The 23,936-nt window shown below is 39.0% G+C and overlaps 1 protein-coding gene across 1 annotated transcript in view; it reads left to right on the forward strand.

The window, feature by feature from the left end:
- LOC124777774 (serine-protein kinase ATM-like) overlaps positions 1–23,936 on the forward strand; it is a 470,606-nt gene that overhangs the window by 167,813 nt on the left and 278,857 nt on the right. Inside the window, exons 15-19 of the mRNA XM_047253284.1 lie at positions 2,371–2,427; positions 5,106–5,201; positions 9,014–9,114; positions 12,160–12,304; positions 14,317–14,468. Of these exons, the coding sequence (XP_047109240.1) occupies positions 2,371–2,427; positions 5,106–5,201; positions 9,014–9,114; positions 12,160–12,304; positions 14,317–14,468 (551 nt within the window). The remainder of the gene's footprint in view (positions 1–2,370; positions 2,428–5,105; positions 5,202–9,013; positions 9,115–12,159; positions 12,305–14,316; positions 14,469–23,936) is intronic.

Here is a 23,936-nt window from a genome sequence, read left to right on the forward strand (position 1 = left end):
ACTTAGTAGTATTGATGGAATTCCTTAACCTGAGATGGAAATTGAGTTGAAATTGTTTGCTATTCTGTGACCCTTAAATTGATTAACACTAGTTCAGTTAGTGTGTGTTTATAACAAAATTATTATTCCAGCTTTTATTATTATTGTATTTAATAATTTTATTCGAGGTTTAGTTAAACAGTTTGTGGTAATCTTTGATCAGTTATTCAGAATTGGTGTATCGTATACATGTATTATAGAATTTATGACAAAACTTGTAAACATATCTTTGGCAGTGACGCTGCTTATGATATATTGAATTTTAGGTTTTTACATTACATTAATATTTGTTCCATAGATCATGAATATGACATTTCGCAATTATGTGGAACTTGTCAGTTTAACGTAAGTTCCTTTTACATGAAATAATCTTTTTTCATAACTGCTTCGTATCTAAAACTTCGTCTATTGAGTAGAAGGAGTTGTCATTCAGAAATTCCCTTAATTTGTTTAGCTATCTGTCAGACTTTTAATGCTATTTGGTAAATGATCAAAGATTTCTGTGGCAGCATAATTCACCTTTTTCTGAGCCGAAGTCAGATTTAACCCAAAACATTGAAAATAATCCTTTCTTCTAGTGTTATAATTATGCACTTTGCTATTATTTCTGAATTGTGATGGGTTGTTAATAACAAATTTTGTAAGTGAATATATGCAATATATGTATTGTGAAGGTACTATGAATATCCAAAATTCTTCAAATAAATGTCTGCAAGGTGATCTTGGGTGGCTTCGAACTATTAGTCTGATGATATGCTTTTGTGCAATGAATACTTTTTTCTTAATGATGAAAATATATTGCCATATGAAAGCAGTGAATGAAAATAGGCATAGTAGGCTAATCTACTGATACATATATCACCAAAATTTGGAATAACCCTAATAGCATAAGCAGCCTAACCTAAATGTTTCAGCAGATCATCAATGTGTTCCTTCTAATTCAATTTCTCATCAACGTACACACCCAGAAATTTTGTATACGCTGTACAGAAATGTATATACTGTGTTTTCTCAAAATGTAGTGAGAGTCCATTTGCAGAAAACCACTTAATAATTTTATGAAAGGCATTATTTACAATTTTCTCAGGTAATTCTTGTTTGTTGGGTGTGATTACTATACTTGTATCATCATCAAAAAGAACTAGCTTTGCATCTTCATGAATATAGAATGGCAAGTCATTAATATGTATTAAGGACAATAATAGATCCAAGAGTGAACCCTGTGGGACACCATTCTTGATACCTCCCCAGTTAGAGGACTCTGCTGATTTTTGCAGACTATCAGTACTGTTAATTTCAACCTTCTGCATTCTTCCAATTAAATATGAATTAAACCATGTGTGCTCTGTCCCTCTTGCACCACATCGAGCTTTTATGAAAGAAATGTCTTTGAGAGATCAGAAAAAATCCCAGTAGGTGATCTTCCAAAATGTAGATATCACTAGTCTCTTTTTCACCTCTCTCACATCTCATCACTCCCTGTCAGACAGACATAATTATAATTCTTAATGAAATATTTTACAATGTGTTCATTGAGCTGGAGCATTATCTGTATATCTCATCCGTCCAGGCATCAGCTTTAGGCTGTATCTGTAGGTTCTTTGAAACTCTAATATATCTTACTACTACTAAGTAAATAGAATGTCCTCGAAGATAATTACCTCAATAAATGCTGGACAAATTCCAGCATCCAGTTACGGACAAGTTACTGGAATTAATAAACATGCACTGATTCATCCATTTATACCATACAAGCCCCTGCACATTTCATTAATACTTACCTCGCTTGCTCCCCCACCCCCCCAGCCCCCCTCTCCTCCTCCCCATCACACACACACATATATGCGCACACACACACACACACACACACACACACACACACACACACACATACACACACACATGCAGTAATAGTAAAGAAGTACACACAATTCTATTGTCTGCACTTATTCCTGAGCATTAGCTAAAATTCTGACGCATGATTGCAATTTCATCTCTGTCTAATTGATGCAACCATATTTTGTCATCTGTTAAAATCTTCAGTATTAGTTTTGGCCTCTTTGAATTAAAGTTTTAAATCACTTGCCTGTTTATATATTTCCAAATAGTGACTTTTTCGGTTCCAGAGTTGGATAATTTGATATACACTGATTGCGAACCTCCATCACATGAAGACTTTCTTGTACAATCTTGGATGGAACTGCTGATATAACCCCCCCCCCCCCCCCCCCCGCCCCCCCTCCTTGGTCTCTTCCCCAAATTTCTTGTCTCTTTGAGTCTATATTTTCACATTTTTTAATGATTGATACAAACTTTTGTTTTTGCTTGTAGATGAAAGAGATGAGTTTGCTGTTGAACGTACTTCAAAAAGAGGTGAACAAACATATGGTAAGCTTACACTTCTTCTATGTGTTCTTTCAGTTAATAACTGTCTATTCATGAATTCTGCTAGGTTGCTCGAAATTTCTGTAACATTGGTTTTTCATTAAGTACAAAGTAATCTATATTGTTACATGCTATTCTGTTGTCAAATTTGATATACACTCACAGGAATCATTCTTAGATATTCATTACTGATATTGTGATGTCGTCCCATTATTCTTTATATTTCGCAGGTTGGCCTTAGATTGAGAACTCCAGTTAGTAATAATTCATAAGTAGAACTCATATGTTGACTATTTTTTGAAGAAGCAACATTTCTTAATTTTCGCAACACATTTCTGTTTTACATATTTGTAATTTTCTTTAAGGGACTTGAGATAGTATATAATGTTTTCCCCATTTGCGTTCCAGGTATTTTATAGAAAAAATGTGTCTGTGTTGGATCACCTGTATCACGTAATATGCAAAATGTAATTATATTTTTTGTGGGTACGTGAGATTAGATTGGGTTTCAAACAGGCATGTAATAAATGGTCATAAATTGAAGTGTAGCCCTACTTTTGAGAGAGCTAAAATAAACACACACACACACACACACACACACACACACACACACACACACACACAAAAAGACTGTCAGAGTTTGAGTTGCAACAATTTTGGGAATGTGTAGAGTTTCCACTTCTGCAATTCAGCAAACCTGTTTTTGAGAAGTCAAATGATATGGGTTGTGTAAAGCAGCCTCAGTGTAGTCATATTAGTTAGTTAATGTTCCATGGATCGTTTTGCACTATAGATCATGATGATGTGGAATGAGTCATTTTACATTCACATCTCAAATTATTTTGTACGTATGGTTACATTCTGAACATTTCTAAGGTTGATAAGGTCTTCTCGGGTAGACAGCTGAGTCAGTGCGTCATTCTCCAGCAACGTTTCAGCAAGTTTGTTGCTTGACATATTCATTAAGAAACTTGCTGAAACGTTGGCCGGAGAATGAAGCAGTGACTCGGCTGTCAACCTGATAAGATTTTATCATCAAAATTCGCCGAGAAAGCCTGCATTCTCATATTTCTAAGGTTCCCCCTCTCCTCCCTGCCCCATCTCCCAGTAGCATAGTATAACCCACCATACCTGTACATACATATTTGGGTCAGAGTGAAAATTTCTGCTGATCATACACTCTTACAGTGCATTGGGTGGGCCTGACTTTAAGATTAACAACATGGCACCAAATGTTTTCTGAAATGTTTTGTTTCCAGAACAATTGTAGTGAACATACAACTTGCAAGTATTAGAGCTCAGTTATAAGAATACAAAATAAAAGGTTTCTTAAGTCCTGGTAATAACAATCAGTACAGCAGATTGTTGTCATTCAGATATGTATTTTGGTTGTTGACCCCCTTGCAGCTAAAATACAGGGTGATTCAAAAAGAATACCACAACTTTAAAAATGTGTATTTAATGAAAGAAACATAATATAACCTTCTGTTATACATCATTACAAAGAGTATTTAAAAAGGTCTTTTTTCACTCAAAAACAAGTTCAGAGATGTTCAATATGGCCCCCTCCAGACACACGAGCAATATCAAACCGATACTCCAACTCGTTCCACACTCTCTGTAGCATATCAGGCATAACAGTTTGGATAGCTGCTGTTATTTCTCGTTTCAAATCATCAATGGTGGCTGGGAGAGGTGGCCGAAACACCATATCCTTAACATACCCCCATAAGAAAAAATCGCAGGGGGTAAGATCAGGGCTTCTTGGAGGCCAGTGATGAAGTGCTCTGTCACGGGCTGCCTGGCGGCCGATCCATCGCCTCGGGTAGTTGACGTTCAGGTTTCATAACTAACCTTTTTCGTAGGACTCTCCATGCAGTTGATTGTGGAATTTGCAGCTCTCTGCTAGCTCTGCGAGTCGATTTTCCTGGGCTGCGAACAAATGCTTGCTGGATGCGTGCTACATTTTCATCACTCGTTCTCGGCCGTCCACAACTTTTCCCTTTGCATAAACACCCATTCTCTGTAAACTGTTTATACCAACGTTTAATACACCACCTATCAGGAGGTTTAACACAATACTTCGTTCGAAATGCACGCTGAACAACTGTCGTCGATTCACTTCTGCCATACTCAATAACACAAAAAGCTTTCTGTTGAGCGGTCGCCATCTTAGCATCAACTGACGCTGACGCCTAGTCAACAGCGCCTCAAGCGAACAAATGTACAACTAAATGAAACTTTATAGCTCCCTTAATTCGCCGACAGATAGTGCTTAGCTCTGCCTTTTGTCGTTGCAGAGTTTTAAATTCCTAAAGTTGTGGTATTCTTTTTGAGTCACCCTGTATTCCTTCTTATGGTTTCCTTCACTGCTCCGTGTCCCCATATCACAACAGTATTTCCTAACTCCCTACCCTGCTGTTCCTCACTTACAGAACTGGTTAATGAAAAACTTTTATAAACATTATTATTTAAAATATTAAGTCATAACAGGTAATAACGTTGTTGATGTATAAATGCCCTAGTTTGAAGATTTTGCAAAAGCCCTGAAATCCCTCAATGTTAAGATGATGATAATGAAATATGTTTTTGAGTTTATAATGTGGTTTTGCTGTAACTTTTGTGTAGTTCATTTTGCCTTGACATTTCCTGTTTTTATTGCAATATTACCTTTTTCACAGGTTCTGTTTCATTATTCGATACAGAAACATTCTCTGAGACACAGAAAGTGCAGCTGCATTGTGTAAAAGTGTTGTCATCTTATTGCTGTTACCCTGGTAAGTTGTTGCAAACCAACAGAATCTGAATTAGGAAAATGGTGCTTCTGTTTTGTATTTTGTAGATTCTTCATATCTTTCTGCTTTCATATCCTGACCACGATAGCGTCCTGGTAATATTTTTGTTGCATGTATATTAACATTTATGTACTAAGAAAACATTAACTACCCTCAGTGAGGGAAAAAATGAAAATAAATGATCATAATGTCCACTCATTAAGCATAAAAATGTGGTAAATTATAACTATATAAAATTCAGTATTCACGCAATTCAAAGGAATAACAGAATCACTATATCATAAAGAAAGCTAAATTAGACCTTTTTTTTAAGCATAAAATTCTACTGTGGAAGAAACAAAAATAAAGACTCTTTTAACTTTTTCCTAGATTTCAAAGACTACTTTTGTCACTGTTAAGTTTATTTGCAAAATAGAAATAGTCCTGAACATTGTCTGGTGGCACATTTTTCTTCCTCTCGCATCATCTGTGGTCACTCTTTCCATTTTTAAATACTATTATTCTTTCAATATTTCAGTGGGTTTCCTACAATCTTTAAAGCAGTCACACACAAGGAGTTGCATACTACGAAGGAAATGACCATTTCCGCAGTCTGTCAGTCACCACTGCACAGCAGGATACCTCATAAAGTTGCTTGGTATTAAAATGAAATACATTAAAGTCAAGTCAAGTTGTCTGGCATGATTGTCTGGGAGATCCCAAAGGGCATGTTCAGCTGCCTGATTGGAAAGGTTTTTCCTATACATTACGCCCACAGTCAGCTTTCCTTCACAAAGTTTCTGAGTTGTCTGTTAAGTGTACCTGGTGGGAAGAGGGTTAAACCCGGTGCTAGTGTATAGCCTAGTCGTCTCGAATAGCACCAAGGGGGCCACTGAGCTTAACAACCCCATCCGACGGATGGATCCACGTCAACAGTGTTGCAAGCACTCACTTCTTGAGCCATTGCAGAGAAATTTTGAATTTAATCCAGGACATCACTACAGCAACTACTGATCAGAAACTGTAAGCCACCTCCCATCCTCTCCTTTGCTGTAATAACAAAGGCAAAGCTGTCAACAGCACTTGACATTTCTGTGCATTAACCCATACAAGTACTGGCCACACCTGAAACACAAACTTCCGTGCTCTGATGATGAGGACTGGTGTATTAACAAGACAAAGCCATTGGCTGTGAAGTACTTTTATGTGCATAGAAACTGCTAACTGTGCACATATGGGTATGATGTATTTATTGTTGAAAGTGGCCTGCTGAGGTCATTCAGCCATCCCTTATGTCACTGTGAAGTCACCTCTCCTTGACAGTAAACTCTGTAATGTTAATTTTTCCCCTTTTTTGGTAAATTTTGGTTTCTTACAAGGGTGATATATCAAATGTAATTATTATTCTAGATCCATAGTGTCACAATAATGTATTGAGGAAATGTTTCACTCAAACAGTTTTCTAGAAAATGGGTCATTCAACCCAGAAAAACTTGGTCTGGAAGCAACAGTTAAAAAAAAATAATAAAAAATATAATTATAATTCCTCGATACAAATGAAATGACCAAACATTGTAGTCCTATTATCTTTTGTGCTGCTCAAATTCAATCTTCTTCTTCTCAGGGGTTATATTTAATTACTTTGTAGCTCTGTTATTTACTATTCACTTTTCTACAGATCCTCAAGAAGTGTTAATGTATTCTTACCAACTTTTACTACTAGTTCTTGCAGGACTTTCATTTATTTCCATCATTAAATGTGATGCCACCGTCAGCTACTCTAAAGCTGAGACTTTTGTATCAAACAAATATGTTTTCATAAGCTGTGACCAAATAACATGTTCACTATATGTTTTACAACAGCTCTGAATTTGCCAAATTACCTCCAAAGCTACATCAGACGAAGTGTTTTTTTGGAGAGTAAGTGTGTTGCCCATAGAGCTCCTCTCATTGTTTCCAGATTATTTTTGTTGTTTCATATAGCTTGGTCATAGTTCTGATAGAATGAACTTTTTTCCACTATGGAAAAACAGGTACATATTATTAAATTTGATGGATAAAAAATCTACTCACCAAGTGGCGGCAGAACACATACATAAAAGATGCTTGTGATTGGCAAGCTTTCGGAGCCAGTGGCTCCTTTTACAGGCAGAAGGGTTGAAGAGGAAGGAAGAAGGGTGAAGGAAAAGGACTGGAGAGGTCTAGTAAAAGGGGCAGATTTTGGGGAAGTCACCCAGAACCACAGGTCAGGGGAGATTTACCGTATGGGATGAGAAGGAAAGATTGTTAGGGATTGCATCGGATGAGATTTGAAAACCTGCGAGCTAAAAGGTTGAAGACAGGGTAATATGAAAGACAGAGATTATTACTAAAACACTCAGTTTTATCAATAATTGACTGTTTTCATTTTCAGGTAAGTATTGTGCATGATACAATGCTGTTATGAAATGACAGAAAATTGAAAATCACAATTGTTCACTCAGAACTCACCAAATGAACCTCAAAAGAAAAGCCCTGCTAAACAACAGCCTTCTAAATTTTGTGGTACTTAAGATAAATAACTTTGGTCCAGTAAATATCTCTTTCCACTTCAAAACAACCCTTTGCGGCATGAAACTTACTGGCAGATTAAAACTGTGTGCCCGACCAAGACTCGAACTCGGGACCTTTGCCTTTCGCGGGCAAGTGCTCTGCCATCTGAGCTACCGAAGCACGACCCACGCCCAGTCCTCACAGCTTTTCTCCTACCTTCCAAACTTTAAAGAAGCTCTCCTGCGAACCTTGCAGAACTAGCACTCCTGAAAGAATGGATACTGCAGAGACATGGCTTAGCCACAGCCTGGGGGATGTTTCCAGAATGAGATTTTCACTCTGCAGCGGAGTGTGCGCTGATATGAAACTTCCTGGCAGATTAAAACTGTGTGCCCGACCGAGACTCGAACTCGGGACCTGCCTTTCGCGGGCAAGTGGTCTACCATCTGAGCCACTGAAGCACGACTCATGCCCGTTCCTCACAGCGTTACTTCTGCCAGTACCTTGTCTCCTACCCTTCAAACTTTACGGAAGCTCTCCTGCGAACCTTGCAGAACTAGCACTCCTGAAAGAAAGGATAATGCAGAGACATGGCTTAGCCACAGCCTGGGGGATGTTTCCAGAATGAGATACTGGCAGAAGTAAAGCTGTGAGGAACGGGCGTGAGTCATGCTTGGGTAGCTCAGTGGGTAGAGCACTCACCCACGAAAGGCAAAAGTGCCGAGTTTGAGTCTCGGTCTGGCACACGGTTTTAATCTGCCAGGAAGTTTCATATCAGCGCACAGTCCGCTGCAGAGTGAAAATCTCATTCTGAACCCTTTGCGGCATATTCATAAAAAAAATTAAGTAACACACTGCTGATTTACCAAAGCTAATGAATGATACATCAAAGAGCATATTCTGAGTTTTAATTTGACACCAAAAACAAAAGAAAGAAATCAAGTTTTTACACTCTTTGTAAAGTGAATTAATGTTTTTTGTGACACATCGAGAATCTGCATATTACGTTATGAGCTCTGATTGGAGGAACCACATAAAATGTCAATTAATGAGTAATTTTGATCGACTTTTGAATTGGGCTAATGTGCCACATACCATTCATGCAATGTTGGGTGGTTGTCTGTTACCTTTTTTCTGTGTTGTAGTATGATGATTATTGTTAACAAGCTCTCTCTCTTTTCCACATTTTGTCATTTGTGTCTGATATTTTCTGTCTGTGTATGTGTGTTTCTTCCTAATTTTATTTCCACTTTACTGAGAAATTATGTGACTGCATTTTACAGGTGGAACGATTCTCTCAGTGTGTCAAGATAATTGTCTTTCAAAACTGCTCAGTTTATTTATATCGGGTATTGGTGTAAATACTGCTGCCACATTTTACATGGTGAGTTTCATTAGTTAAGAGTTGATTTTATCATGACAGGTACACTACCAATTAATAAAGCTCAACCATTATGTCTTCCACTGAAACAAAGTGTGTAGTGGGAATCTACTTGAAACCTAACTGCAACAAAGGAATGAAAGTATGTCTTCCCATAAAACAAGTTTTAGCACATTCGTCACTGTCTGTGCCAGTTACCTGGCAGAATTATTCTTATGATTGTGAACTCTTAACACATTGGTATAAATTAGCTTGAAGTTTAGAAAGAGATGAGAACTTTATTTTCTATTGAAGCTGTAAAAAAAATTATATTATTGTGTACTTCCATAAATGGAAATTATGTAGAGCAGTAGCATATATTTATCATCTGTCAGATAACTAGTACAGATTTTGGTAATTACTGGTTGCATTTTGTGTTACGTTCCATCTTCATGTCTAAATAAAAAAATAAAAATTAAAATAGCATGGAATCCATATTAAAACTCCATTTGTGGCTGGAATTATGATCTGGTGTATATCTTAAACCTCTACCATGTGCTTTTGTAAGTTTCAGTGTAGATTTAAATGCTGTCTTAATTTTATTGTTGCGTACACAGTACGGCGACTTGTCTGAAAAACAGGGAATTCTCAGTGAAATTTAATGTACTGGGAAAGTCAGTCAGTTCTGAAAGATTCGATGAACTGACACTGATGGTAGTTGAAATGTTCCTTGGTGGAAATAAACGTGCGGAATCATTTTGTTACAAATCACACCTAGATTCTATCTATCTTGGAAAAAAAAAGCAAATGCATAATTGTGAATAGAAAGTTGAAGAAGCGCACTGAAAAGTTTTAATCCCCATTGCATCCCCCTCCTTCCCCTCTCTCGGTGTTCTGATTTATATCGACCTGGCTATCCATTTGGTTCCCTGTACTGCTTGCTATTTTGTTCCTTCTGCCTGTTCTTTCATCCTTTTTGGTGCTTAGGTCCTCGCTTGAGGTTTGACCTCCACTTCTATATTTTCTGTTTTTAGTGTGAGCCATCTAGGGAAGAACTCCCTCTGTAGCATCTAGGCTGTGGATTCCTCTCTCCCCTTCCTCCCCCTTTACCTTCCCCGCTGTAGCCCCCTTTCATCCTGTTAGATCACCAGCACGTGTAGCCAGCTCGTGTGATGGGGTTATTACGTACCCATATGGCTGAATCTCTTGACAACACAGGAATCACACTTCTGGCACCTGAGCTGTTCGCTCCCCATGTATGCCAAGGAGTGGGTGCTTGCCTTCTTGGAGCATTGGAACTCCCGGCAATGGCCACCGTGCCAGAGGGCTGCATAGCACCCATGGGGAGAGCCCCTGGTCGGAGTGGGTGGTATCAGGGCAGATGCTTGGCTTGGTGCATGAAGCATATCAAACCGCAAAAATCTGGCCGTTCTCAAATGGCCATCTCTTCAGAACAGACAGGGATACATTCACCACCACAAAGCCATTGTTTTTTGTGCAGAATACTGAGGACAAGTTTGGTGATGTGGAGTCCCTTACTTAATGAGATGCGGTCAGGCTCCCTCTTGATCAAAGATTCTTCTGCCAACCAATGCATAGCTCTTCATCCCTGTGATTGTCTTGGTAATGTCCCTGTGTCTATTACTCCTCATCAATCTCTGAATATGGTCCAGGGAGTGGTTTTTCAGAGGGACCTCATTCTGCAAACTGATGATAAACTCTGGGCTAATCTGGAGTGACCCGGGATTCATTTTGTTTGACGTGTACAGAAGGGTTGCAAAGACAATTGCACCAATACTGGCACCTTCATTCTGGCTTTCGAGGAGGATATACTCCTCCCAGTAAGGGTCAAGATTATGTGCGATGTGTAGCTGTACGTCCCACCACCCACTAGGTACTTTCAGTGCTTGTGTTTAGAGCATATGTCTTCCCGCTGTGCGGCGGACCCTGTGTGTAGTGACCGGACACCCCCACCCCTATCCAAGAAAGCCCTTTTGTTCTGCCACCTGTGTGTGCCAATTGTCAAGACCGCCACTCCCCTCACTTGCCAGACTGCCCGGCTTACAAGAAAGAAAAGAAGATCCAAGACTACAAGTGCTTGTATTGTCTATCTTAGGCTGAGACTCACCTAAAGTATGAGAGACTCATACAGTGTCACTGTCTTTAACTTTTACCTCTGTTACATAGTTTTCCCCTCCTACCTCTTCCTAATTCCAGCCCTGTCCCCTCTCCCTCCCCCTCTCCTGCAGTTGCCATGACCTCCCGTCCGGGAGCCGCTCCCTCTCCCTGGCTGAAGAAGTGCTCCCCTTCTTGAGCACCTGCCAACTGCCAGTGATCGGGCTCCCTCCCGGGCGCCCTCTCCCTAGTGTCTCCTCGGCTGGAAGACTCCTGCCACCACTTGGCCACGAGACTCACCATCTGTGTGCCCCAAGGTCTCCCACACTATTTTGGTTCCAGATCTTACAGATGCCTGTACTCCCTCTGTGCCCTGCAAAACTTTAAGGCATTGATCAATGTGTTGTCGCTTCAGTGAATCCATCTGAAAGAGGGGGAGAAGAAACGTAAGTCCCTAGACAGGTCACCCCGGTGCCACCAGAGATGGCCATCTTTCCCCTTGCAACCTGAGTCTGAGTGTTAATAAACATTTCAAATTTCCTACCTCTTAATATTTCAAGACATAACAGGTTTTTATGTACCATATTTATTTTAAAAATGTGAGGCCTATGTCTGTCTGAATGTTTATCACAGTTTATGTAAAAATTTGAACTAAATTAGCCAAGAACTTTTCATGATTTTTGGTAACAATGTTAACCTTCAGTTTCTCTTTATATAGTGGTATAGATAATTGCAGCATAAAGTGAATAAAGGAGGCTCAGTGTGGTATAATATTTGAGTAAATGGGTATGATAGTATAAAGTGAGTAATTCGTCTCTGTTCTATCGTTTGTGTATTAAGTAAATGTGATTGTGATTTTCAGTTGGTCTATTGACTTACTTATACATGTATATAATAATGTATACTTATTAAGCACCAAAGTGAATTGTTTACAGTATGTACAAATGATTTCAGGCTGTTGTAATTATGCAGAAAGTTCTGGAGATGGATTCAGTGAGGCGACAACACATTGATCAATGCCTTAAAGTTTTGCAGGGCATGTGCAGAAGCTTTCACCTTGATTATGAAGCTGCAGCCTTCATAATGAAACTATTACAAGGTACGGTATGTAAAATTAACTAAAACTGTATGATTATGAATGAAAATATTTTTTGTAGTTTACTTTGTTTGAGTTGGATTTTGATAAAATCATTTTTTTTACCTCTTGCTTCCTGAGATTATATTTGCAGCTGACATGTTAGGGAAACAGATACACTTACAAAATTGTTGGGATGGATGAAAAGCTGATGATAAAATGTGCAATTTTCATGTGTTAGGCACTTTTTCAATTTATTTATTCTTCTCGACAGAGTAATACTCTTAGATTATTGTATTCTTACATTAGCAAAGTCTTTATAAACTGTCCAGTAACAGTATTAAGTGTAACTTGCATTCCATAGGCCAAATAGTTTTTATTAGATAAAACATCATCCAGTTCTGTACAACTACCATAAAAGTAAAGGAACAAAGTGCCAGTGCAGTAAACCTGAACCAAACATTTTTTAGTTTTTCCAAGAATCTTAGTCTACTGCCATGGAGCCATGTGAATTCCCAATCCTTAAAATGATCCTTTCGCGAAAATCATCACATCATACCTACAATGAGGTGACAAAAGTGATGGGATAGTGCTTTACGTGTATACAGATGGCAGTAGTAAGGGGTACACAAGGTAGAAAGGGCAGTGCATTGGCGGAGCTGCCATTTGTACTGAGGTGATGGGTCATTCCATTTCGGAAATCATTGGGGAATTCAAAATTCTGAGATCCACAGTGTCAAGAGTACGCTGAGAATACCAAATTTCATCCATTACCTCTCACCAAAGACTACGCAATGGCTGACGGCTTTCAGTTAAGGACTGAGAGGAGCAACATTTGTGTAGAATTGTCAGTGCTAACAGACAAGCACCAGTGTGTGAAATAACCCCAGAAGTCAATGTGGGATGTATGACAAATTTATCCATTAGGGCAGTGTGGTTGAATTTGGTGTTAATGGGCTATGGCAGCTGACAACCAATATGAGTGCCTTCGTTAACTGCACAACATTGTGTGCAGTGCCTCTCCTGGGCTCATGATTATATCAGTTGGACCCTAGACGATTAGGAAACAGTGGCCTGTTCATGAGTCCCAATTTCAGTTGGTCAGAGCTGATGGTAGAGTTCAAACATGGCACAGACCCAACAAAGCTATGGATCCAGATTGACAACAAGGCACTGTGCAAGCTGGTTGTTTCTCAATAATGGTGTGGACTGTGTTTACACAGAATGGACTGGGTCCTCTGGTGCAACTGAACACATTCTAGACCATTTGCAGCCATTCATGGATGTCATGTTCTCAAATGTCATGTCACTGTTCCGCAGTTGTTCACAAATTGTTTGAAGAACATGCTGGACAATTAAAGGTCAGTTCATGTACGAAATCCTGCACCAGAAACACTTTCACACTTATGGACAGCTACAGAGGCAGTTTGGCTCATTATTTTGGCAGGGGACTTCCAATGACTTGTTGGGTACATGACACTTCAAAGAATTATGCAGTTCTGTTAATTAATTTTAGTGTATTAGTATGGCTGTACTTGCATTAACTTGAAAAAAATAATGTGTGTAGAACCAAAACCTATTGGCATAAAGATGAACCTGAAAATTATGAAAAAGTTGTGTATGCCACAAGTACTTATTCATATAACAACAACAGTTCAAAAGGTAAGTAAAATGTTATTGAAGCTTATGTTCACTCTTCGTGTTCAACAGCCGGACCAAAAGATAGTGGTTTTCTTGTAAACAGAAAATTGGATGACCAAATTAGGACTTAGCTTTTATGGAGACAGCTACTGCACAAGTAATGTAAATTTAAATAGTAGACCCTCACGTAAGCAGTCATATTTTTTATTGTAATTTTGTGAGAAGTAGCGGTTTGAATTGCATTCTGTATTCTTTGAAATGATAAACACTACATTCGAGTGGAAGGCAGCAGGAGAAAATAGTGTTTTCTGTATGAGTGAGTGGTGTATGGATTTTTCAGTTTGCAGTAGGTTTTCAATATGATATTGAAAAATGTGAACTTATTTACTTTCCAGGATTGCTCAGATTTGTACAAGACATTGGAGAATCAAGAGACAAAGAAAACACTGTGGCACTTTTGAGAGGACTACAGCTTGTAGTGTGTAAGAAGCAGTATGGTGCAAAAGTTGTGGCTCAATACATACGTTGCTTAGGAGAACTAGCAAAGGTAATGTTGGCACTCATTTACACTGTAAGACTATTGCTCAGCATGAAAATATGTAGTCATTGATAAAAAGTGGTGCAGGTGGGTTGTTGAATATGATGATAAGAAACGTAAACATTAGATATTATTAGGGTTAGTTTACATGGAGAGTGACATAACTTCTGGGTGTCAAGCCATTCGAACAGTTGTAACATCATTACATAAATCAACACGTAGAAAGTATTTTTCCACTGTCCTCTTTGTCAGACCTCTAGAAGAGTTAGGCCACTTAATATCTCTCATATTCTGTTGATACCTGTGCAGCTATTATGCTGACTAGGGCATCAAAGGTCGGGCATCAACTCTAATCCAAATTGAATGCTTCACTACAGCCTGTAGCTAGTCCGTTTTTACCCTCAGGGTGGCCTTTCTGTAATTAAATGTCTTAGGTTTAGAATTGCACAATTAAAAATCTACAATTTCCACATTTTTAATGAGATCTGAAATTTAATTACACCAGAAGGTCTATGCTTTTGTTCTGAGAAGTTTGATATGTTTCACTCAGTTGTTAGTTGTGCATTTCACTTGCAATTAATGCAAACACAGTTAGCGTGATTGTACAATTAATAGTGCCTAAAATTTGTTACACACACATGAAGTGGCAGATGAATTCTTACAGAAAATTAACTCCCTTTCTTCCCTTATTCTCATAAATTTCAGTTATGGCCAATTTTAAGTATTAATATATTGTTGTTGTTGTTGTTGTTGTGGTCTTCAGTCCTGAGACTGGTTTGATGCAGCTCTCCATGCTACTCTATCCTGTGCAAGCTGCATCATCTCCCAGTACCTACTGCAACCTACATTCTTTTGAATCTGCTTAGTGTATTCATCTCTTGGTCCCCCTCTACGATTTTTACCCTCCACGCTGCCCTCCAATACTAAATTGGTGATCCCTTGATGCCTCAGAACATGTCCTACCAACCGATCCCTTCTTCTAGTCAAGTTGTGCCACAAACTTCTCTTCTCCCCAATCCTATTCAATACTTCCTCATTAGTTATGTGATCTACCCATCTAATCTTCAGCATTCTTCTGTAGCACCACATTTCAAAAGCTTCTATTCTCTTCTTGTCCAAACTATTTATCGTCCATGTTTCACTTCCATACATGGCTACACTCTATACAAATACTTTCAGAAATGACTTCCTGGCACTTAAATCAATTATGGATGTTAACAAATTTCTCTTCTTCAGAAACGCTTTCCTTGCCATTGCCAGCCTACATTTTATATCCTCTCTACTTCTACCATCATCAGTTATTTTGCTCCCCAAATAGCAAAACTCCTTTACTACTTTAAGTGTGTCATTTCCTAATCTAATTCCCTCAGCATCACGTGACTTAATTCGACTACATTCCATTATACTCATTTTGCTTCTGTTGATGTTCATCTTATATCCTCCTTTCAAGACACTGTCCATTCTGTTTAGCTGCTCTTCCAAGTCCTTTGCTGACGCCGACAGAATTACAATGTCGTCGGCGAACCTCAAAGTTTTTATTTCTTCTCCATGGATTTTAATACCTACTCCGAATTTTTCTTTTGTTTCCTTTACTGCTTGCTCAATATACAGATTGAATAACATCGGGGAGGCTCCAACCCTGTCTTACTCCCTTCCCAACCACTGCTTCCCTTTCATGCCCCTCGACTCTTATAACTGCCATCTGGTTTCTGTACAAATTTTATTTTACCCCTGCCACCTTTAGAATTTGAAAGAGAGTATTCCAGTCAACATTGTCAAAAGCTTTCTCTAAGTCTACAAATGATAGAAACGTAGGTTTGCCTTTTCTTAATCTTTCTTCTAAGATAAGTCATAAGGTCAGTATTGCCTCACCTGTTCCAGTATTTCTACGGAATCCAAACTGATCTTCCCCGAGGTTGGCTTCTACTAGTTTTTCCATTTGTCTGTAATGAATTCGTGTTAGTATTTTGCAGCTGTGGCTTATTAAACTGATTTTTCGGTAATTTTCACATCTGTCAACACCTGGTTTCTTTGGGATTGGAATTATTATATTCTTCTTGAAGTCGGCGAGTATTTCGCCTGTTTCATACATCTTGCTTACCAGATGGTAGAGTTTTGTCAGGACTGGCTCTCCCAAGGCCGTCAGGAGTTCCAATGGAATGTTGTCTACTCCAGGGGCCTTGTTTCGACTCAGGTCTTTCAGTGCTCTGTCAAACTCTTCACGCAGTATCGTATCTCCCATTTCATCTTCATCTACATCCTCTTCCATTTCCATAATATTGTCCTCAAGTACATCGCCCTTGTATAGACCCTCTATATACTCCTTCCACCTTTCTGCTTTCCCTTCTTTGCTTAGAACTGGGTTTCCATCTGAGCTCTTGATATTCATACAAGTGGTTCTCTTATCTCCAGAGGTCTCTTTAATTTTCCTGTAGGCAGTATCTATCTTACCCCTAGTGAGATAATCCTCTACATCAGGGCTTAACAACTGGCCGGTTTTGAGCGCGAGCACTCGCGTCTGCTCAGGCACGTGCTCGCGAGCAGGTGCAAGGTCGCGGAGTGGGGAGGGAGGGGAAATGCGCGCGCACGTATGAATGTGATCTCGCGTTCTTAGCAGATTTAACTAGCCATCTGAATGCTTTGAACATTTTACTACAAGGTAAAGATCTGCTAATTACTCATTTCATAGATCAAATACAAGCTTTTAAAATGAAATTGACCCTTTGGGTGAGTCAGCTGGAAACAGGAAACCTAGTTCATTTTCCTAAATTATCATCCATGCAAGATGTTCACAAAGACTGTGAACGTTATTCACATAGTTTAGTTGATCAGTGCTTTCGAGATCTGACAGCACTAGACAGTGATTTTGATCTGTTCTCTCCATATTCAGCGAATATTTAAGAGATTCGTCCTGAGCTGCAGCAAGAAATTATTGACCTGCAGTGTGACAGAGAATACAGAGACAAATTTCAGAACAAGAAAAACATTTTGGAATTCTACAGACACCTCCCTCAGGATAGATTTCCTCATTTGCACAAACTGGCGGTTACAATAATATCAATGTTCGGTTCCACGTATGTTTGTGAACAACTGTTTTCTGCAATGAAATGTAACAAGACGTGCCTGAGAAACGCATTGTCTGATCCAAATTTAAACTGCGCGGTGTGCCTAAAATGCACAAGAACAATTACTCCGAACATAGACGCAATTGTAAGGGCAAAAAGTACAAGATAACCGAGAATCCCACACTTCAGTGACACCTTTTATTGTGTAACAGTTAACAAATTAATGCGAATTTAGAGGCATACACTAAGCTAATAAAATTATGTGGCATGTGTACATTCTCCTTTATTTGTTTCATTTGTCGCAGTAATAATTCGTGAGCGATATCCCTGCAGGTGGCCGCGGATTTACATTGACTGGCGGCAGTTGTTGTGTGCCCCACGTGACTTTCCCCACTCTTCGCTCTGGTCCGGTAGTGGGGGTAGCGTGCTCGCGCTGCTCCGTGCTCGCGCCTTGCTGCTCACAGCTTGCTCCGCGAGCACGTGTGTTGTGAAGCCCTGCTCTACATCCTAACATTTGTCCTCTAGCCATCCCTTCTTAGCCATTTTGCACTTCCTGTTGATCTCATTTTTGAGACGTTTGTATTCCTTTTTGCCTGCTTCATTTACTGCATTTTTATATTTTCTCCTTTCATCAATTAAATTCAATATTTCTTTTGTTACCCAAGGATTTCTACTAGCCCTTGTCTTTTTACCTACTTGATCCTCTGCTGCCTTCACTACTTCATCCCTCAAAGCTACCCATTCTTCTTCTACTGTATTTCTTTCCCCCATTCCAGTCAATTGTTCCTTTATGCTCTCCCTGAAACTCTGTACAACCTCTGGTTCTTTCAGTTTATCCAGGTCCCATCTCCTTAAATTCCCACCTTTTTGCAGTTTCTTCAGTTTTAATCTACAGGTCATAACCAATAGACTGTGGCCAGAGTCCACATCTGCCCCTGGAAATGTCTTACAATTTAAAACCTGGTTCCTAAATCTCTGTCTTACCATTATATAATCTATCTGATACCTTTTAGTATCTCCAGGGTTCTTCCATGTATACAACCTTCTTTAATGATTCTTAAACCAAGTGTTAGCTTTGATTAAGTTGTGCTCTGTGCAAAATTCTACCAGGCGGCTTCCTCTTTCATTTCTTAGCCCCAATCCATATTCACCTACTACGTTTCCTTCTCTCCGTCTTCCTACTACCGAATTCCAGTCACCCATGACTATTAAATTTTCGTCTCCCTTCACTATCTGTATAATTTCTTTTATTTCATCATACATTTCTTCAATTTCTTCGTCATCTACAGAACTAATTGGCATATAAACTTGTACTACTGTAGTAGGTGTGGGCTTCGTATCAATCTTGGCCACAATAATGCGTTCACTATGCTGTTTGTAGTAGCTTACACACATTCCTATTTTCCTATTCATTATTAAACCTACTCCTGCATTACCCCTTTTTGATTTTGTGTTTATAACCATGTAGTCACCTGACCAAAAGTCTTGTTCCTGCTGCCACCGAACTTCACTAATTCCCACTATATCTAACTTTAACCTATCCATTTCCCTTTTTAAATTTTCTAACTTACCTACCCGATTAAGGGATCTGACATTCCACACTCCGATCCGTAGAACGCCGGTTTTCTTTCTCCTCATAACAACATCCTCTTGAGTAGTCCCCGCCCGGAGATCCGAATGGGGGACTATTTTACCTCCAGAATATTTTACCCAAGAGGACGCCATCATCATTTAATCATACAGTACAGTTGCATGCCCTCGGGAAAAATTACGGCCGTAGTTTCCCTTTGCTTTCAGCCGTTCGCAGTACCAGCACAGCAAGGCCGTTTTGGTTATTGTTACAAGGTCAGATCAGTCAATCTTCCAGACTGTTGCCCTTGCAACTACTGAAAAGGCTGCTGCCCCTTTTCAGGAACCACATGTTTGTCTGGCCTCTCAACAGATACCCCTCCGTTGTGGTTGTACCTACGGTACGGCTATCTGTATCGCTGAGGCACGCAAGCCTCCCCATCAACGGCAAGGTCCATGGTTCATGGGGGGATTATATTAATTAGTGTATTAATTAGTGTGAAATAGCCAAATACCTCTTATAAAGTAAGTATTATAATCTTGGTGTCTGGTAAGAAAGACTATTTCCTAGCACATGCTGTATTTTGTGTATCAGTCTTGTTTGGTTTTGCTTATAATTATCTTTCACTAGTGAAATATGAGATTACTTAGCAAAGTGGCTACTTCATTCATGTGTTGTAGTTGGGTTGTTGAAGTTGGGTAGATAAACAATCTGCTCACCAAGTGGCAGGAGGAGAACGCACATATAAAGGTATTTAAATTTACAAGCTTTCGGAGCCAGTCTTCTCATCCCATCTGGTAAGTCTCCCCTGATCTGAGGTTCTGTCATCTTCTCCGAACTCTCCCCATTTTCTAAACCTCACCAGTCCATTACCTTCACCTCTCTCCCCTCTCATTCAACCCTTCTGCCAGAAGAAGGAGCCACTGGCTGCAAAAGCTAGCAGATTTAAATACCTTATATTGTGTGTCCTCCTGCCACCATTATTTATCCAGTTTCATTATATTTTCAAAAATTTATTATTTTCATTCATTTGTGTGTTGGAGATAGAAATAGGATATTGAACTGTTCAGTGCTTAATACTCTTTAAAATGTTATATTGTGCTGCCCTGCATCTCTTATGGTTGCTTTTTCATACATCCATACATAAATGTTTTGTGCTCCTTAAATCCCATCACGAGATAGTTCCTTCAGGGATGTGGAATGGGGTGTATGTTATTCGTTAACTGAACTTATTCTGATATCACAAAGTACTGGTGACCTCATGGTATTAATGTTCATGTAAGACAGGAGCACATGTAACCCCGTTTGGCACGCTTAGTGGCACTCACGTAGGGCTGGCAGCAGGTACAGATCAGTGACATGCCACAATATGCCCATCTTAAATGTCCATTACAAAAGTAATGTAACTTAGTGCATTACATGGAGCAATAATGAATTTTATGAATACGTGGTGTCTGTTATTTTGGACACGTCTGAAAGAACAGACAGCACCTGGAATCCACAGCTTTTATAAATATTATGTAATCAAAGGAGGAGGAAGGACAAAGGGAAGGAACTACTGATGTCAGCTGCATGGATGGTACTGCCATTAGGTGACACCGGTGTCAGTGGGGGTCGGCTGGGTGGCTTGCTGAGGTAGTCCACGCAGTTGCTATAAACACTGTGTCTGGATTGCACAGTGGTTGATGCAACTGCTTAGTAAGCAGGAGATCCTGGGTTCAAATCCCAGTCCAGTACACATTTTCACTTAATATCAACGGATTCTGCGTAAAGTTCTGAAGCAGCTGATATCAGTATTTTTCTTTTCTTTCTCCCCGCCCCACCTTCAGTTACGTAATAATAATGAATTTTCTAGTAGGAACTCTTGATTGACAAAGCCAGATACTAAATCTGTATACTTTTGTTTTTGGTTCCCGGTTCGAATTCCTCATTTCTTATAACATCATTTGCATCCTCGAATATTTAATTAAGGCAGCAATACGCATACTCGCCAAGAAACATTATTCCATATTTATACCATTATCTGAAAACTCACATTTCATTTACACAACTTTTTTGTTGTGTATCAGAAATGAGTTCATGACAGCTCCATCAGGTGCTTGAAGCCAAAAAAATGGCAAAATTTACAAATCATTGGTATCCAGGCCACAAAGTTTTAGTTGGGAAAAAAAATTGAACTTGTGTCTTTGAACATTGTGAACATGTGGTGTCCCATCTTCTGCGTAGCACATATAACGTATGCATAAACACAAAATACTTTGGAAACATGTATGGTGTTTGCAACATAACTTCTCACTTTTTGCAGGGGTTACTGAGAATGGAAAATTCAATAGTTTGTTGGTATTGATTTGTTTCTGTTCAAATCCAGCTATAGTTAGCAAACAGAACTGTTACTGGTATACCAATTTTATGTAAGTCCAGGATACCACAGATTTGTGTGCTGGTAGATCCTTTATGAAAATAAACGGTGATAAATTTATACTTAGCTTATACTATACTTAGTAAATCTAACTGACAAGAAATAACATTGTGTTGTAGGTAACAGAAAAGTCGTGTTAAAAATTCTCAGTGCATACATCAATTCTCTCTATGGATCACAGCTTTTGGCAGTATCTACAGTTGTCTTTAGCAGGAAAGCATCTGACTGTCATGGGCTGAACGGGTTTGGGTGGTAAACACATAAGTTCTTGATATTGTTTGCTTCATAAAATCATGAATAATATGTATTCTTTTAATACCATTTTTTTTTTCAGGTAACTTTAACTTGCTTCAGTTAACAATGATTTGTTTTTACATGAACAATTTCATACTAGTAACTTGAGTGGGTACTGTACTACAACCAAACAAACATAACACATTATTGACATTGTAATCTTGAGTATTCATTGACGACTCTTGTAGTCTAGTATTCCGAGGTTCTCCTTTGCACTCCATGTCCATTCCGTTCAACTGTTCTTCCAAGTCCGTTGTTGTCTCTGACAGAATTACAGTGTCATCAGCAGAACTCAAGGTTTTTATTTCTTGTCTGTGGATTTTAATTCCTACTCCAAATTTTTCTTTTGTTTCCTTTACTGCTTGTTCAATGTACAGGTTGGATAACTCTGGGGATAGGCTACAGCCCTGCCTCACTCTCTTCTCAATCATTGCTTCCCTTTCGAGCTCCTTGACTCTTGTAACTGCTCCCAGTATTTTACCCCTGCTACCTTCAGAATTTGAAAGAGAGTATTCCAGTCAACATTGTCTAAAACTTTCTGTAAGTCTACAAATGCTATAGACATAGGTTTGCCTTTCCTTAATGTAGCTTCTGTACCCTCCCAGTGCTGTCTCTTTCTGCCATGATTTGTTATATGAAAAGTGCTCCTATACAAGCCCTTGCTATCAAGTGCGCACTTTGATGCATTACTGAGTGTGTAGCCTATAGCTCTACGAGAGTCATTCACATTAATTCTAATTTCCACAGCCTCTTTTAACGACTTGGGTCGTCCTGATAGTGTGTAGTGGGGTCCAGAATCTGTCGGTGCTTAAACGACATCTTGTGTTTGTTCACAAGGCTATGTTTGGCAACTGATTTTTGTAGATGTCGGTATTTTATTTGCCATTGGTGTACAGTAAAGTGCTGTAAAACAGTTTGACTAAACTACCACAAATCACTACTGCCAAGTCATATGCAACAATACAAATGTCTGATACTCTACATTTTTGACTACCCTTCACAGAGCACAATTTCTTTTTGATTTCCTTAGATGGCTGAAAGTTTTAATCCAATGTATACTTAAGATCATTAAACTGCACTCTGTGTTGCTCTTTGCTCCACACAATGGAATAATCATCGTATGCTGATATTTTGTGGATTGAATGGTTATGATCTTATGTTTCCCAGAGAGAGCTGACTTCATTTCATGTGGCAGGTAGCCATTTTCTCAGAGGTTAGATAGTTTATTATGGTTTCGGCTTAGTGTGTTACAGTTCAGCTCATCTCTGTGAGCAGATGATGGAAACTGTACCCATTTAGATGTAACTCTGTGTAGATTGGTTTAGGATACACCAGTGGCCAAGCCCACCATCTAAATTACATTCAACTAAAATATCTTAAGAAGGGTAGCTTTACCATCATTTTCCATTTCTGCAGTAAACTTTGCATTGAGATATATGTTGGCCATCTGATCAGTGATTGCTGCAATTTTTTGTTGCAGTGAGGCAAAATCAAAATGTTATCTCAAATTTAAAGGTAAAACATTCTTCAAGATCCCCCTGAAAAATTTGCCACAGCTGGTGCTATGAGCATAACTCTGTCTGCTTCTGTCCTTATTTGTTTGATGATAATGTCAACAAACATATATAGTTCATAAAACTGTGTTCACAGCAACCAACAAAAGGTGCCATTAATTGCATTAAATATTTGGCATGTCTGTCTGTTGGAGAGTTCATAGGCAAAGAGTGGGTCTTATTGGTGCACCTTCTTTGCTATTGTAGGAAGGTGACCACAGGGCCTGTTGTCACGAGTTCTCTACATCATCATTTAGAAATGCCTGATTCCTGTAGTAATATTCCTGTCTTTCTACTCAGAGACAGGATTGCATTTCAGAATAGCAGCTCATCAAGTGCACAAAAAAATATACTTTTGCTGAATGCGACCTTGTGATCAAGCACAAGATGTTTGACCAGACATAGATTCTTGTACAGACTCTACACTTCAAACTACTGGGACTCAAATCACCAAAGAGGCTATGGAAATTAAAATATGTGTCAACAACTTTCATAAAGCACACACAGTGCTTCATGAAAGTGGGCACTTGATACTGCGAGACTGCCTAAAACTATGTCGTATATTGTAGGTCACAA

The sequence above is a fragment of the Schistocerca piceifrons genome, chromosome 2, assembly GCF_021461385.2.
Source record: "Schistocerca piceifrons isolate TAMUIC-IGC-003096 chromosome 2, iqSchPice1.1, whole genome shotgun sequence".
In the NCBI taxonomy this organism is placed as follows: Eukaryota; Metazoa; Arthropoda; class Insecta; order Orthoptera; family Acrididae; genus Schistocerca; species Schistocerca piceifrons.